The sequence below is a fragment of the Vanacampus margaritifer genome, chromosome 9, assembly GCF_051991255.1.
Source record: "Vanacampus margaritifer isolate UIUO_Vmar chromosome 9, RoL_Vmar_1.0, whole genome shotgun sequence".
Lineage (NCBI taxonomy): Eukaryota > Metazoa > Chordata > Actinopteri > Syngnathiformes > Syngnathidae > Vanacampus > Vanacampus margaritifer.
In genome coordinates, this window is record NC_135440.1 from 17,965,292 (window position 1) to 17,982,199 (window position 16,908).

General features: G+C 39.8%; 2 protein-coding genes and 1 pseudogene across 6 annotated transcripts; 1 reads left to right on the forward strand and 2 right to left on the reverse strand.

Annotated features, from left to right (window-relative positions):
* Positions 1-4: 4 nt before the first annotated feature.
* msh5 (mutS homolog 5) lies at positions 5-10,274 on the reverse strand. Of its 4 annotated transcripts, XM_077576200.1 has the most exons (25): positions 10,141-10,274; positions 9,940-10,024; positions 9,727-9,850; positions 8,751-8,831; positions 8,465-8,518; positions 7,808-7,929; positions 7,590-7,699; positions 7,476-7,511; positions 7,303-7,385; positions 7,166-7,211; positions 6,950-7,088; positions 6,814-6,876; positions 6,609-6,737; positions 6,452-6,524; positions 5,974-6,083; positions 5,773-5,853; positions 5,071-5,158; positions 4,929-4,996; positions 4,058-4,176; positions 3,860-3,986; positions 2,237-2,386; positions 1,983-2,057; positions 624-770; positions 224-435; positions 5-152 (listed from the first exon to the last, which is right to left on the reverse strand). In XM_077576200.1, the coding sequence occupies exons 2-25, from the start codon at positions 10,015-10,017 to the stop codon at positions 35-37; spliced, it is 2,433 nt and encodes an 810-aa protein (XP_077432326.1). In that variant the 5' UTR covers positions 10,018-10,024; positions 10,141-10,274; the 3' UTR covers positions 5-34. The 4 variants fall into 4 exon arrangements, with proteins under 4 accessions (XP_077432326.1, XP_077432324.1, XP_077432325.1 ...); XM_077576198.1 differs by having other exon boundaries at positions 5,773-6,083; XM_077576199.1 differs by having other exon boundaries at positions 5,773-6,083; positions 9,940-10,261.
* Positions 10,275-10,750: 476 nt separating this feature from the next.
* LOC144058080 (SPRY domain-containing SOCS box protein 2) lies at positions 10,751-14,691 on the reverse strand. The gene is made up of 3 exons (XM_077576305.1): positions 14,250-14,691; positions 12,407-13,120; positions 10,751-12,323 (listed from the first exon to the last, which is right to left on the reverse strand). The coding sequence occupies exons 1-3, from the start codon at positions 14,353-14,355 to the stop codon at positions 12,193-12,195; spliced, it is 951 nt and encodes a 316-aa protein (XP_077432431.1). The 5' UTR covers positions 14,356-14,691; the 3' UTR covers positions 10,751-12,192.
* LOC144057741 (class II histocompatibility antigen, B-L beta chain-like) lies at positions 14,354-16,779 on the forward strand (annotated as a pseudogene). The gene is made up of 5 exons (XR_013295318.1): positions 14,354-14,366; positions 14,415-14,494; positions 15,466-15,744; positions 16,251-16,361; positions 16,688-16,779. The product of XR_013295318.1 is annotated as a class II histocompatibility antigen, B-L beta chain-like (transcript).
* The last annotated feature ends 129 nt before the right edge of the window (positions 16,780-16,908 follow it).

Here is a 16,908-nt window from a genome sequence, read left to right on the forward strand (position 1 = left end):
TTTGGAACCTTATTTGACGACGTAGCATGACAGTTCAGGTATTCTGCAGCTGTCCAGCAGAGGGCAGAACCTCCTCTTTCATGAAGCGCTGCACGTCCAGATTGTCATCCTCCAAATCCAGGCTCATAAATCTCTCCACCACAGCCCTGTATCTGTCCAACACACACACCAGGATGTCTAACGCACACCCCACGAGGCTGTCTAAACAAAGAACTGCACAAACCTATTGGCCTGCTCGTCTGATGTCACACTGTCAACACGCTTGATGGCTTTTCCTGTCCTGTAGAGCTCGGACACTTCCACCCCTCTCTGTACAAGGTTGGCAGGGAGGCCGGCCAGCCTCGCCACATTGGCGGCGTAACTGGACTGGCAGATGCCTTCCTTCAACTGGTGAAGAAACACCAGCTCGTCCCCATCTACTGCTGTCTCTAGCGTCTGAAACACAAAACATCACGTCTACGTCCTTACGAGGTGAAACCAATCATTAGACCCAATCAATGGCTGCTTTTGTCTTTTCCGAAGCTCTGCAGCACATTATATTGCTAGCATACCCCCACCCACCCCATGCACTCAAATGCTCCAGGCTGGTGTTTAAATATTGCAGTGAGAGCATCTGCCAGTACCAGAAGAGACATCAGGTTGGAAGTGGGTAAGAGGCCCAGCTGCAGCAAACTGTGAAAGTTAGTGGCCAGCAGGATGTGAGGAATGTCGACAGGGGCTTTCTTCAGCCAATGAGAGATGGTCGCAGCCAGCAAGGACAAGCCGTCCACCTATAAGAAGGACACTGGAGTGAAGTCTCAAGTCGTGATAAGCCTTGAGTGCTTGACACGGCGCACAGTCAAAACAATTCAAGCATAAGATAACAGAAGAAATGTGTGTTTTTGTTTAAGAGAAAAGTTGCTCGTTTTCCATTATCATCAGTTTTATCTTTACCTATGACTTTATAGATATACTTTGGCTATGCATACCTTTTAACAACAATAATATAAGTGCATCTAGATACAGCTAAAATGTCCAATAAAAAGTCTGTAGTCGTTTAGATCTGCAAGTATTCAGGTGTAAATGTTGCCTCCGAGACAGGGAGCGCTTGTTTTTAGCACTTGCCGGTAATAAAGCTCCCATTTGTGTTGCCTCCCAGGCAGAACATACTCTTTTTACACAAAAACTGCCTTCTGCGCATGTTATTGCAGATACACAGAGAAAGCAGTTCAACTTGTGCTATTGGGACACCAAATGTCATGAAGGTTTTGTAAATGAATATGTTACAATGTGTGAAGCTTTGTTCTAGGGGGTTTCTTTAAATAAATGAGTTTGAGTGAGAACGCTTGTTTCATGTATTTACTTAACTGGAGAGTACCAGGCACTTCCATTAAAAAAAAAAAAAGAGCACTTTTTAAAATATATTCAATAATGACTTATTCGCTACAATCATTTTCAACAAATACTGAAATGCTATTTCATTTAAATCAGTGCAATTACATTGTAGTGTTATGAATATACTACGTACTATAACAATGTTGCACTGTGGCCTCTCACAAACAAGAGTAGATCTCGATGTGACTTTCTGGTTGCTTGCTTATGTTTGTCCCACATAGAACAAATCCACTGTGCCTATTTATATTTATTCAAGTGCACAATGCACATAAGGCCACTATTTGAGAAAATAATGTGACCTATGAGGATAAGCTGTATAGAAAATGGATAGATGACATCACTGCAAACTATCCCGGTATTAACTTTGAACTAAAGAATGCTAAATGAAAACCCTCCTTGACAGTGAACTGAGCATATACGGCTCTTGTATTGGATCTCATTAGATTGTGCAAATGGTATTTAAATGTTACAATTGGTCTGTGACTGTGATCAATCTTATACTATAGCTCTGCATTGAATAATACATGTTGGCTGGTTTCAAGCGTTTTGCGTTAATGAGGATGTGTTCCCTGTGCATGACGACAAATGTGTTCCTGTTCCTGCCTTACGGTGTTTGTCCCTTTTCCAAATTCATCGATGAGGACTAATGAGTTGCCTGTGCTGCTGTTGAGAGTCTGGGACATCTGGAAAATGAAAAATAAAACGATTAATCTGTTGCCGCATTGCGTGGGTGTGTTTGTGGCCTGTGGAAACATTTTGAGAGTGGGTGCAGAAATGAGCTGGATACCAGTCGTAGTGAAATGTAATTTATTTGCACACACGCATCACAGCAGTGTGAATTAGTGCGCGTGCGTATACCAACCTGGTTAAGGTCAATCATAAAGGTGCTGAGGCCCACAGACACAGACTCTCTGCCCGGCATGCAGGTAAATATTGCGTCCACCAGGCCTATCTCCGCACCCTTGGCTGGCACATCAGAGCCAATAAGAGCCATGAACACAATCAGACCGACCTAGTAAACACACATCGACAAATGACGCACGAAAAACAGGAGTCTAAAGATAACACCATGAGATTGACTTTAGAACATGAACACTATTTGCAAATGTACGGATAAAAATCCCGATATAGGTTTGATATGATTGGAGAAACTAGGTTATCCACAATCATGTTTTATCGTCATGTGTTTTGTGAGGAAGTTGTTGGAAGTGGTGAATCCTAAATGTAAGGCAGAAACAGAGAGCAGCATTAACATGAATACGTCTGCTGTGGTACACATACAAGCTTCTAAAAGCTAAATAGCAGAACAAAGTATAATAATAATAATAACTAGAAAAATTCCCGCGGAAATTTTGAATGGGACTGCTGACTCTTGCAAGGTGGAAAGACGCATGTAGTACTTGTAGCAATAGTAGTAGTAGTAGGACTTTTAGTATTTAAGCAGTATTCAAATAGCAGTCCATTCCATTTAATCAAAAAAATAAAAATTAAAAATAATAATAATGTTTTTCCATCCATCCATCCATCCATCCATCCATCCATTTTCTTGGCCGCTTTTCCTCACAAGGGTCAAGGGGGTGCTGGAGCCTATCCCAGCTGGCTTCGGGCAGTAGGCGGGGTACACCCTGAACTGGTTGCCAGCCAATCGCAGGGCACACAGAGACGAACAACCACACTCACAATCACACCTAGGGACAATTTGGAGTGTTCAATTAACCTGCCATGCATGTCTTTGGAATGTGGGAGGAAACCGGAGTACCCGGTGAAAACCCACGCAAGCACGGGGAGAACATGCAAACTCCACCCAGGTAGGCCGAAGCCCGGACTCGATCTCACGTCCTCTGCACTGAGTGGCGGACGTGCTAACCAGTCAGCCACCGTGCTGCCCTAATAATGTTTTTTTTTTTGAAAATGTATTTTAAAAAATGTAAATGAGCTGAACAGTTTAAAATTTAAACGACTGGAATCGGTCAAGAAATGTGGAAGTTAACCATAATCAACATAAACTAAAAGTATCTTAATAATAATAATAATAATAATAATAATAATAATAATAATAATAATAATAATAATGATGATCTATCAAGGCAAAGCAGGAGCTAAGGGTTCTCAGTTACTGCTGTACTGCCTTTGTCTATTTATGGCCTACAAATGTTTTGCACACAAATATTTACTCTATTTATGACATTGACATGACATGTTGTTCCGTCAAAAAAAAATTGGGAACCCCCTGTACAAAACAAATTTATTTGATGACTGGTTGGTTAAAATGGGACTCTTTGCACATAACATAATATCCGTTGGGGGGTAACACCGTTTTATCTTTTCTTGAGTTGGGTCTCAGAAAAGATTGACCTAAAACAAACAACGCCATGAACATTGCCTGCAGTGCGTTCTAATGTGCACTATAACAATGCCGTTTTTCTATTATATATATTAAATATGTTCCAAATATGGTTCCGTACTCTAAAAATAACTTCTTCACCTGCTTGAGGTAGATGCTCTTTCCAGATGAGTTGGGCCCAGTGATGATCTTGATTCTACCCTGTGACTCAAAGCTCTCAAATGAGTTGGCCACAAACACAGGTGAGCACACCTCCAACAGTGGGTGTCTGAAAAGGCAAAAACAATCTCTTCGCACTGCAATTATTCAAATCTTTTATTTTGTGTGACAAGCGCCAACCTGCCCTGATCGATGGATATCGCCTTGCGGCTGACGAGCTTGGGTGAAGTGTAGCCGTACTCCTGGGAGGCTTTGCTCAACGCCATCAGACAGTCCAGCTCAGCAGCAAGGTCCAGAACCTTCGCAATGTGAACAATCAGAGATGAGGAACTGTTTTTAAACTTAGAATAAGATTCAACTTAGCAACCATTTCCACGGTAATGAATGCCCGCTATATTGTCAGGTAGCTATTTACAGTATTTAAAAATGTTATTATAGTGGCTGTACTTTGCAATGGTGTATTACATCTGTCTATCATAAGGAGAGGAATATTAACTCATTCACTGCCATTGACGGCTATAGACGTCAAAAATACATTTGAACTATTTCTATTAGTTTAACATTTTTTACACTTTTGGTAACAAGAGTATGAAAAATTAGATTTTTTAAATTTTATTTTACATTTAGAACAGAACATGATTAATCGTTAGTTAACAATTGAAGTCATGCGATTAATTACAATTAAAAATTGTAATCGCCTGACGCGATAAAAAGTTATAATCGTAATTAATTGCATGACTTCACTAGTTAACTCATGATTAATCACAAATGTTATATCTGTTCTAATAAACAATAAAAAAAATCTAGGTTTTCATACTCTTGCTAACAAAAGTCGGAAAAAATGTTAAACTAATAGAAATAGTTTAAAAAAAAATTTGACGTCTATAGCCGTCAATGGCAGTGAATGAGTTAAGTTTCTCATGACACGAACTACAAAGGAATATCATAGCCATCACACTGCCCGTCTCTTTCCATTGGAATTGGCAGGTGTTCCTAATGTTGTGGCCAGTGAGTGCACATCATCCCAGGCATATTTTTGATGCACAGCAACCTTATATAGGGCAGCGCTCCTCTCCAGAACGGCATTCTGTAGCTGAGTCATGATACTTGTCTCCATGTCTGTGGAAAAGAGGCAGTTTACTATCAGTAGAGCATTTTAAAGAATAATTTGTGTTTGTGAGAGAGTAAATAACCTCGAATGTCACAATGCAAATCTCCCAGGAGGCCATCGAGTTCCTTGGTCCTCTGGCTTCGGTAGTGCAGGCGATCCTCTGATAGAAACTGAAACACAACACACACATTGACGCGAGCAGTATATACGTGAGTGAGCATACAATCGAAATAAAAAGTGCTCAACTGTTCCAGCAAGGACCTTAACATTTATCATCTGCAAAATCAATGAGTGAACAGCTTCAACTGAGGTATTGATGTTTTGTTCACAGAAATGTTTTGCCTCCTTCAAGCACTTTAAGACCCTACCATCCAACAAATTACAGTCGGATGGCATCTGGCAACGTTCTTGGAGCAATTCCAACCTATTAGGGACGGACATAAGTGATGAGTCTAGATTGAGACTTCTTTCTGCTGATTATAGTGTTCGCGCAATTGAGGCACATCTCACTATACTCCTTTGCATTCACAAGAGAAACAAAATATTGATGTTAGCTATGATATATTTGAGCTGCATTCTGGCAGACCTTTTTTCACTCAACAATGCCTTAAGGTGGTATTATTTTGTCAATATGGCATTAAAACAGGACTTCAGAAGATTGGGAGATTCTCCCTTCCAAAAAACATTTATTTTATAGCGTTTGTTCTCATTTGGATTGCGGGTGAACTACAGCCTATCCCATTTGAAACATGGCTTATAGGTGATGGTAATACAGCAAACTCACCATGAACTCAAGCCCCTGTAACTCAAAATCATCTTTCTCCACCATGTTAGGCAGCCGCGGGATAGAGAGCAGGAACCCGATCTGGAAGGGAGAGACATGTATGAGTCGCAATATGTCTGCGTATTCAGCTACATTACGCTGAATGAAAAAAAAAAATTGGGGGGAAGAAACTGTAATTAAGCAAGTCAAGAAGAAAACGACCAGAGGGATGTAGATGACGCAGCAGGAGGGAATGCTGGCATCGAGGTTCTCCAGCTCTCTTCTTGCAACATCCGTCAGGAAGTCTGACAAACCCGCCATTTGCCTTTTCTCTGATGGAGAAAAGCAGCATACGGCTGATTAGTAATCTACATTAGCCACTCTGCTACTGCACATCAGTTTGAACATTATACACATTAGATTGGCTATTTATATGTCTAAAATAATAGGCTAATGCAGGGACTGACCTATAGTATTGATTTGTGAAAAAATATGAAATTGACCAAATTTTGGACATATGAGGTTTCCGCCCAACAGTGATGATATAAACCTTATGTGACATTTTTATTTTTTGGAAGTGCATCGTGCCGTGGCTCAATGAATGTTACGAAACACATAAGTAGAAAATACTTTTTTTTTCTGTCTCTCCAGAAAAAAAAAAAAAAAGTAGAAAAGACTAATGCCACATAGGAGCACTCACTTCCATCGATTGCCGGATCTATGTTTGGTTTGATGGTGAAGCGGTTCTCAGCTACGCTGTTTTCAAAGTCCACCTGCATGTCAGCAACAGGAAGGATTTAGGCTCGTGAAGTGTGTGTTGAAGCGCAACTTGAACAAAGTAAGATCTCATCTGGCACCACACGGCTGATGAGAGAGGCTATGTGTTGGACGTCATCAGGTACGCCTTCGCTGATGTCCCGGAACAGCTGAATGGACTGAGGAAGATGGCGTACGGTGTCTCTGATATAAACTGCATTGTACACCGTCTGAAAATGGCACAGTCAGCTTCGCACACTACAGTTCAAACTTCTCTCATGAATGTGCCATGCAAAGTGATTTGACCTTGAAGAGACTCTGCCAGTCTGTCACTTTAGTGTGTGAGAGAGACATCCTGTGCAGAAGAGTCTACAACACACCAACAGGCTTTATGACATAGCATTTGTAAACAATCACAGATGTAGTAATAAAAAGGGCATACGGGGATGTTTCTGATGTTACGTAGTGACGTCCGCAAAGTGTTCAGGGAGTCTGAATTCCGAGGCGACGTGAAGAAGCGGATCACTTCCTGTCTCCTGTGCAACACAGCGAGGTCCACTGTTGGCCGCAGGAACCATTGACTGGGGCGGAGGAGTAAATTCGCTTAACACGGTCTTTAAAGGCTTCTTATTTTCTCTTTGTGATTGGCGATTCTCACCGTAACAGTCTGGATCCGAACTTGCAACTGCAGCAATTCAGTATTCCTGCGAGGTACAAACAGGGACGAGCGGTGATGCTGTGATAGTGTAAAGTGTGACTAAAAGCCTGATTCTATGCATTGCTTTCCCATTGTACCATAAAGACTGAATCCTTCTTTTTCACCCGAATGAAGCTTATACACTGATGGGTGAAGCTCTGATTTGAAGATCTGCAGAACACTGAGGCAAATACGATATTAACGATTAAATCAGCTCATTTGAGGGTTATATTGTATGTAGGACCAATGTAGGCCAACAGAGACCACTTACCTGTATGATTCCCTCTCCATGTACACCACACCCTTACTGTATTGGAGAATATTATAAACAATAGTCATTATAGAAAAATGATGCTCAGTGTGTGTTGATTTAAGCGTGCCTTACAGTGTGTAGGCATTGAAGTGCAGGATAGGAACGGCAACGCTGCTGTCTTCCAGCTCAACTCCCACTCTCCTCCTGTCCAGGCATTTTAGAAGAGCGCCAGTCGCCCTCAGCTATGTCCCACCACCCAATACGCACATACGCAGACACACGCGCAAATATTTAAATGCCATAAAACTGGCACTTAATGAGCCGGTATGTAACATTCACAGCTGGCTCACCATGAGGGGCGAGTCAAAGGAGATACAGGAGGAGAGATAGGCCAGCTTGTCTCTCTCCGAGATGGAGGCGGGGAGGAAAGGCAGATGGGCTAAAAGCAGCCTTGTCTTACTGAGTTCAAGACCTGTCATATTAAAATCCAAATGAAAACTGAACATTTTATGTAAGCGTACAGAGAACTAGACATGACATTGACACATTTGTGGCCACGAATTACATATAACGTGCACCAAATTTTTATTTGGCGCCACTAATTAAGGATAATTGGAGCACAAAATACACAAATAATATTCCTATCATTCCTGAACATTCAAGAAACCATAAGGTAGACAACATACTGTAGTGTGTTTCAGTTTAGAGTGAAGGTGTGCTCCATTTGTTTACCAAGACGTCCAACTTGTTCATGAGAATTTGTATTTTGTGGCTACATTATACTTATTTGGTGGCCATAAATTTGTACTTTGTGTTTAGGTTGTACCAAATTTGTGACTATAATTGCGCATTTGTGGCTAATTGCTTACCTGGACATCCAAATTGTTCATGAGCACATTATAACTATCATTGCCACAACTTAGAAAAAAACAAAAACATTTTCACATGTCATGTCTGGGGCTCTGTACAAACTTTCTTAAAAAAAAAAATCTGGAGTGTATTCTTACCAAAGTCAAGATATGGATAAATAACCACCTCTGGTTTATAGTCTGGGTTTGAACCTGAGAAGAATTGGACAAAAAATAATTATGTCAGACCTTACAAGTTGATGTACAACAGAATCTAATATCCTTTATCACTCTTGCAGGCCGCCATTGCCGGGCTCTACTGAGCCATGTATCGTTCCCTTGACCCAGAAACTGCTTGTTTGATACACCATGTCAACAACACAACAAGTCCTCGGGCACATTCACTCTCTGTCTTTGCCGAAACACTTTGTTCCTATGGACTCACCAAGTTGGATCAGGAAGCGGGTCATGCAGCGCTCCTGCTTTGCACTGGTGATAATCACTTGAGGACAAATCTCCTGGATGACTAAAAGGTTAAGAATAGTGATGAGAGAAAAAGAAAAGTTGGAAATAAATCTGTAGTTTTATCCAGAGGGTCATATTGATCCCAAAAAATTAAAGTTCCTGAAAATCATTATAAATAGTATTTATAATGATTTTCTGGAAGTCTAAATTTAGATAGTCAACAAACAAGCATGGGTGCTTCTCTGTTGATTCCCTAAATCGCCCAAAGTAGATTTGTTGCATTTTCATACAGCGGGGAAAAAAAAGTCCCAAGTTATACAAAAATGTAAAATCAAAAAATTATTATAAGCAAAATTGTGTGTGTTGGTTCCTTTACATTTTCTTATATTTTATATAGCTAAACCCTCAGCCATTCACCATCCAGAAAATGATCCACCAGGAATGTTGCTTTATTGTAATCGACTTCTTAAGTAGCCCATAAAGTCACTTATTATAGGTTCAATCACTTTAAACCTCCAATAAAATGATTGTAACTACCCATATTTATGTCTCAGTTATTTTACATGCGTTTGTTCATATAAAACAGATGGACCCAAGCAATTTAAATCTCAAACAGCTTTGTACCCATATGTATGGAAGAGTTTCTCAAAATTATTTTGTTTACTATTGAAGTGGCCCTAAAATATATTTATAACAGGGTTTTATTCATTCAGATTTACCCCAAATAATACAAATGCAACGTGTATAAAACAGTGGAGACATACCAAGTTAATTTGATGTGTAGACAATTGTGTCTGTTACATTGGTAAAAGTTCTTAAATATATTGTAAACATTTATTTCCATAAGTGATGTTAAAAATTGAATGGGGTTAAATTAATCACAAAAAAGGGGGGGGGGGGGTTAAAAGTTTTATTTAGTTAATACAAATTCAGCTTATAAATGGGGTCATTTGTACCTCTGGCCAGCAGGTGTAGCTCGTGGTTATCTGGTGTATCCACCATGTAGTGGATCGAAGAGTCTTTGCTGTCATAGAAACAGAGGCCCACTTGGCCCTGTTGCGCCAAGACACTCAATAAAATCTAAGATGAACACATGCGTTTAAGTGTGCGTTTAAGCACTGCTATATTTCCATTTCTGTGTGATTGAACGTTATGAAGTTAGACTAAACCTCAGATGAGTCATCTTCTTCCTCAGTTGAAGCAAAGGCGGGACCTCTTCCTGCTCCTAGCTCTCTCATCGCTGCCATTACAGGTCTGAATAATATTGCCGATGATAGCAATTCATATAAATTAGATGCTAATTAGCAAAATAATTCCCACAAAAAAAAAACTTAACTTAACAAAATACACTTATGTAAAAAACAACTTACATCGATAACTTTCAGATAAATGTCAACATGAAGCATATAACGTTGTAGAAAAAGCGAAAAATACGAATTGTGTGGCTACGTAGCTAAGATAAGAGCTAACATTCATTCGTGTCGCAGATTAGGGCCGCTTTACGACACTTCCCACCGTTGTCATGGCAACGGTGTCACCACATGGCACTTAAATCCTTGTAAGTAATGGCATCGTTATTTATCAGATTTTTTTTTAATTATAAAAACTATAAGAAAAATTATAAACATGAAGGTAGAAGGTCGTTTTGCCCTGTTTAATAGAATTAACTAAAAAAAAAAGAAAAGAAGAAGAAGCATACTTTGCTACCAGAGAGTAGACCACCTACCTAGAAGTCACAACACTCCAAATGTTATGTGCTTATTATCCAATTTCATATACATTTTCTAATGAATATTTATAGTTATTTTTACTTAAATCTTCTTCAACAGTGCTATCACCGGCATAGAATTACCTGAATGGTGTGCACTCCTGAGGGATAACGCTATGCCTGTTTGGTTTATTTGTTTATGCAATGGGAAATACTGTATTTTAGATAGTGGCTTATCTGAATGGACCAGTACAAGCAGTGACACACAAAAGCAATGTTTCTAGGTTATTTATTTTGTACACAGAAACATAATATTACCATGGACATAAAATGACCAATATAAATATATTCAATCAGTACAAGAGCCTTTATGGTAAATTGTAATAAATAACATAAGCTGTCATATGTACATTAAAAAAACATTCTTTATCAAAGGGATTGATTGCTTAGTAGTTCTTAATCTTTTTACACCATGTACCACCTAAAAAAATAATTAGATCTCCAAGTAATGACCACCCTTAAAGTACACTAGTGTAGCAAGCCTGTAGTTGTTTGTGATCATCAAAAATGAAGCAGAGGTTTTATTCCGATGTATTATTGCAAACCGCTGTAATGTGCAAAATTTTATCTTAAATATAACAAAATTAAAACTGTACTCGTATAATGATTTGATTAAAATGTATTGCACATGAATGTTATTATAAGAATTATACCTTAATAAGTGTTTGAAAACAAACATTTCATTTCAAATGCAAATACATTGTGCTTTAAAGTTAAATACAACTGAACTGTACTCAACAAATGTACTGTACCAGACCAAAACAAGTGTAAGACAACATTATGCACACTTTGAACATTTAATCAAGTGATTCTTGTACGTACCATTATCGGGAACCTGCACACCCCGAGTGGAACTATTACCACACTGTGGCTGATCCAAACTGCCACATCATTTTATGTGGAGCACAAAAACCTCCAAGTACTGTGCACTGCTGCCCTAGTGTGTCAATACATTAAACCCCCCTTAATCACAGGTTCTGGGTTCACAGTCCTGCTATTTCGCAGATTTTTTGGGTCCAGTTAACTCAATTTGTTCTTCGTTTTGGGACATACTTCCACTTTTGGCCTGTAGGTGTCGGCAAACAATTGTGTTTAACACTGTAAATTTGAAGGAAGAAGAGAAAACAGGAAGTGTTTAAAGATCAGCCTAAATTTTGCTGAAAGGATTCGAAAGAGATTATTGAATGTCTCAATCCTCTATCATCCTGTGTTTTACACCGACAGAAAGCAATGGCTGTAAAAAAATTTTTTTTTATGTATACTGTGAGATGATTAGAAAGTTAGGTTTGTTAGTTCGAATGAAAACAGGTTTGGTTTACTGTAAACACAGGGATCGGTAGGTACACTTACATTGTTTGTACAATATATATATATATATATATATATATATATATATATATATATTTTGTATTATTATTATTTTTTTATTCAATGCCCTTGTTTGCTCTCTGCCAATATATTTAATGTTTTTTAATGTGTTAGTCATACTATTAAAGTGTGTTTAAAGACAGTGGCATGAATGCTATTAAAAAAAACATGCCTGTGGAGTATTTAAACAGGGTATGTCTATCGTCGATTTCACTTATTTCGGTGGTTGTCTGTAGCGTAAGCATCCGTGATGGAAGGGTGTTTGCCATTATGTGTATACAGTAGACTAATGACTAAAAAGAAGGTAACACTGGAGAGCCGGTGGAAGAGGAAGCTTGTCCACCTGATTTCGCCTCTGCAGACCTAAATGATGGCGAATTAGGAGTCCACACAAAGCCGTCAGGGCCGGGGGGTTGCCTGAGAAGAAGAAAAAAAAAGTCATTTTAGACATCTCTATTTATTTTCTAGAGAAACCAAATGACTAGGAGAAAAACACTCACGAGTGGCGCCGTTCAGGTATCGGAGTCGTATGCAGGCTCCTCCTCTCACACTGCTCACCGCTGGGAATAGCTCCACACCGCGGGGGAGGCTTTTGAACGCAACACCGAGGAAGTGGCTGTCAACAACAAATCCAAGAGTCCCTGCATCTGCATCCAAGACCATGAGGATGCGTTCAGGTATGGGAAAAGGTGCAACTGGCACCTCCTGACTTGACGGGTTGAATTGGGAATTAGGATACGCTCCCTGTCTTCCTCTGTCATGCCAGAGCTGATTGCTTTGGAGTTCCCAGCCCCAAGACTGGGAGTCTGCTCCCACCAGTACATTGTAACCTGAAGCCTGCAAAGGGCAGTTCTGCTTGGAGACACCTAAGACCGCATGGCTTCCTCTGTGGTCGGGCTTCCACGTCACCTCCCACACGTGAAGGCCGTCCTTAACCCCCTTTTCCGCCCTCAACCCGTCGCTGCTCAACTCCACGGGTAAACGCGTCGCTTCTTCCCTGCTGGCAGACAGCACAAAGTGAGGAGAGCAGTGGACAGAGCTCCAGCGCGAGCGACTGTCTCCTGGAGAAACTGGAGAGGAGTTCAAAATGACCTCGAGGCGAGACGAGGTCGGGACGGCCAGAGAACAGAAAAGAGAGGAGAGGGAAGGAGAATGCTTCTTTGTCCTGCTATGCAGCCATGTTGACAGTGAAAGACCCATCGGGATGAACTGATCTGTTGAGTATCAGCACAGAAGAAGAAAGTGTTTATTGTAGAACATGGCAAAAAAAGCTATTTTATAATTATTTTACACCAGATATGGATATCCGTATTTCGGCAACCCCTAACCAACCCTAAAAGGAGAAACATGAGAAATAAATCTAAGTCTAGAGATGCAATGATTAATCGATCACTCAACAAATTAATTGATGAATGTTTTTGGTGATTGCTTAATCATTTACAGATCTTGTTTAATTTAAAATTGTCCAAATTCTCTTAATTTCAGCCACTCAACAGTAAATATTCTCAGATTTCTTAGTCCTCAATTAAAACAGACTGATTATATTTGTGTTTAATTAAAATAAATTTGTGAGCAGTTGTTGGGTTGATTTTTCCCCCTTGCTATTATGTGTTGCGTTCCACAATTTGGCTTGCTTTTTTAAACAGTAGTGCACTACTCTTCTAAGCAGGTACCACTTGCCCGGTTATATTTAAACCAGCAAATTTAACACTGCATTGTATACAAGCATAGACAGTGGTTCTCAAACGTAGGTCGCTGGACTCCCCGGGGGCCTGCCAGTTATCGTTTTGAGGCCCGCAAAGTTTTTCTTTTTTAAACCTCCCAATAAATGGGGACCCAATGAAACAAACTAAACTAATTATTCCTTATTTCCTTCTACCTTAGCAGTGGTCCAAATGAAAGCTCTGATATGATTGTGACGTATCTTTTATTAATATATATATTGTGCAATATTACAGTAATAAAGTTATTTTTTCTCTATTCCAAAAGGTTAAATTTTCAATTTATGCAACTTTGTTCTCTGGATATTAAAACTTGTGGTCCCGACAAAATATGTCTTTGGACCTTTAAAGACTATGCCTTTTATTTATTTATTTTTTTTAAATTAAAACTTTGATAAAATGACATATTTTCCTCCCTCTAAAAAAATCACACCCAGATTTTGTAATCGCAACATTAGGACTTTTGCCCACCAAAATACAGTATAGGCAACTTTTCGATTTAGTGGTATTTTACATGGAACAATTTTTCCACTGCAGCGGTCCCGGGACCAGGACCTATCTGAGGACCTCTGCCATCAACAGTACACCATATAAATCAATGATACAAAATACAAGATCTTACTTGTTGTGATGTTGTCTTCTGTACGTCCGTGGGTTGTCCGGCGTATACGTTTGTGCTTGTATCTGTTTAATAGCGCTCTCTTATCGGTCGCGTCGTGCGTATCCATGCCGCGGTCACGTAAGCGCCGCCTATGTTGTCATCGTGTTTAGACGATCTCCGTGACAGGAACGGCGCTGTCAGTCACCCCGCTGCCCCGCACTCCTCTGACGCCAAACCACGCACAACCCGTGCAGCAAGGACGAGAGGTCCCTGACTGACTGGACCGACGGCATTTGTTTGTTTTGTACAGTATCCGCAACCAGATGTGCTATTTAGTATTGACACGCTAACGTGTTCTGTAATGGACATAAACAAAAATGGCGAAACACAAGAAGAGGAGCAAACTCGGGCTTTTAATTAACAAAACGAGAAAAATGAAATAGAATCCAAAGCGACTCATTTTGTTCCCCCCAGATGCGCATGCGCTAAAATGTGCTTCCCCTCAACTTTGACTTGCAGGCGGGATGGTGACTGATAAACTATGTAGTTTGATGAGGATACGGTTTAATTTGATTTTTTTAGCTTTGTAAACAAAAATGGCATTTCATTTTAAATACAAGAAGAGGAACAAACCCAGGCTTTTCATTAACAACATGGGAAACGTGAAATAGAATCCAAAGCGGCTCTTTATGAACAGACCAGAGAACTACATTTGAAACCAATTTTATTTAACAATTATTATCATTTTTATTATTATTTACTCTTCGTGGCGCAGGTGAGTCTCTGCCTCTCCTCTGTCCGCTGACTGCATGTCCCCGCGGTCACCACTTGTCGGCTCTCTCTCACCCTTGAAAGAAAAAAAGAAAAAAGAAAACACAGCTGGTATACTTTGTACAATATATCTACTGTTGAAATGTGAAAAACAAGGTGGCTCTGTCGAATTACCGGAATTCATTGATACAGGTACTCTCATGTACTATAAATTTTACTTTAAACAGTGTACAAGGTTGCAATACAAAAATTCAAAGCTCTGCTGACATGGGCCAAGTCAGTCCAACAGGTTCTTGTGACTTGGAACTTCACAGTCACATGTTGTGGTCTTCCGAGTGAAAGCTGGAAGGGCAGACTTGTATATTTTTACTTCCTCTTCTCCATATTTTCCAATACATCTCAGATTTGTAATTCAACATTATTTCATTGTGACTTGTGATGTTTTTTTTGCGAATTCACAGTTTAGCCCAAAGTCCGACTGCGATTAACCGAGGCGGCGACAGACCGCAAGGATCCAGCTACCCTCATCTGCAGCGTGTACAATTTCTATCCAAAGAATATCTTGGTGACATGGCTCAAAAATGGCGAACAGATAACATCTGAGGTGACATCCACTGAGTCATACCCAATGGCAACTTGCTCTATCAGAGGCACTCGCATATGCAGTACACGCCGACACACGGGGACACAATCAGCTGCATGGTGGAGAACGCCAGCTTCCAGAAGCTGAGGATTTATGACTGGGGTACGTATAAAGGTGACACGTCACTCCAGGTGTGAGTATTGACTGGATTAACACTGGCCGAACGCGACTGAGGTGGACCAATGTGGAAAAAAAATACAGTTGATGACTATTTGCCGAATACTAAGCGAAAAATTGTGGCTCTCGATTGTGTTTTGAAGGTCCAAATATGCCAAAGGTCCCAAACCACTTGCCTGCACATGCATTTTGATGTGATCAACTCCCCCATAGCTACCCTTAAAGATGTTCTGTATCGCAGCAAACAGACTACACTGGTGGCTCTCTTACAAAAAAAATTGAAATTGTATGTCCAACAATCACATTTGGACACGTTGGCCAAAGCTACTCGAGCTACTACTACCATCACTTTGAGCACCTCTTGTAAAAAAAAAAAAAAAAAATGAAGGCCAAAAAACAAACAACAAAATAATTGAGAAGCACTGACCCTAACTTGACCTCAATTGAATCAACGTCAACGGTTTAGTATGTCAATATGCTGGTATTTTCAGAGCCCATGCCGGAGTTTGTGAGGAATAAGATCATATTGGGATCAATGGGGCTAATCATCGGTCTGGTTTATTTGTCTGCTTGTCTGATTTACTACAAAAGGAATATGCCTGGTAAGTGACTCATGCAAATTAATCTGAAAATGATACTTGACTAACTTGGCCCAAGTGAGCAGAGCTTTTATTTGTTGTTCCTACCAGGGGCAATAACATTTTCATTATTTTCTTTCTGACTTCCTGGAAACTAATATGATTCTGCAACCTTGTATGTTATGCAGAGTTTATTTTTCAAATGAATTATTGAAATTCAGTAGAACAACCTTGGTTTTTCACATTTTCCAAAATCGTTTTTCGATTACACTTTGCACACCAGCTGGATCTCCGTGGGACATTTATATATATATATATATATATATATATATATATACATTTTCTTTTAGGGCGAGAAAGAGTGCCAACAAGTGGGGACAGCAGAGACGTGCAATCAGAGAAGGGAGCGGAGGCAAATACTCACCTGCACCACGAAGCGTAAAAATAAATAAATAACAAAACTATAATGGTTAAATAAAATAATTTTCAATTGGTTTTCTGGTCTGTGCATTACTTAAAGTAAACTGTGGTTTCAGATTGCCTAATAGGCGTTTGAACGATCAAACTTTAA

Coding starts and splice junctions, on each gene's coding strand:
- msh5 (XM_077576198.1), bottom strand. CDS start 10,017: ATGGCAGCGATGAGAGAGCTAGGAGCAGGAAGAGGTCCCGCCTTTGCT. Junction 7,212..7,302: donor AGAAGGATTCAGTCTTTATG/GTACAATGGGAA, acceptor TGTACCTCGCAG/GAATACTGAATTGCTGCAGT. Junction 5,159..5,772: donor TACAGGGGCTTGAGTTCATG/GTGAGTTTGCTG, acceptor GTTGTGTTTCAG/TTTCTATCAGAGGATCGCCT.
- LOC144058080 (XM_077576305.1), bottom strand. CDS start 14,355: ATGGATACGCACGACGCGACCGATAAGAGAGCGCTATTAAACAGATAC. Junction 13,121..14,249: donor AGAAGACAACATCACAACAA/GTAAGATCTTGT, acceptor GATACTCAACAG/ATCAGTTCATCCCGATGGGT. Junction 12,324..12,406: donor ATACCTGAACGGCGCCACTC/GTGAGTGTTTTT, acceptor TCTTCTTCTCAG/GCAACCCCCCGGCCCTGACG.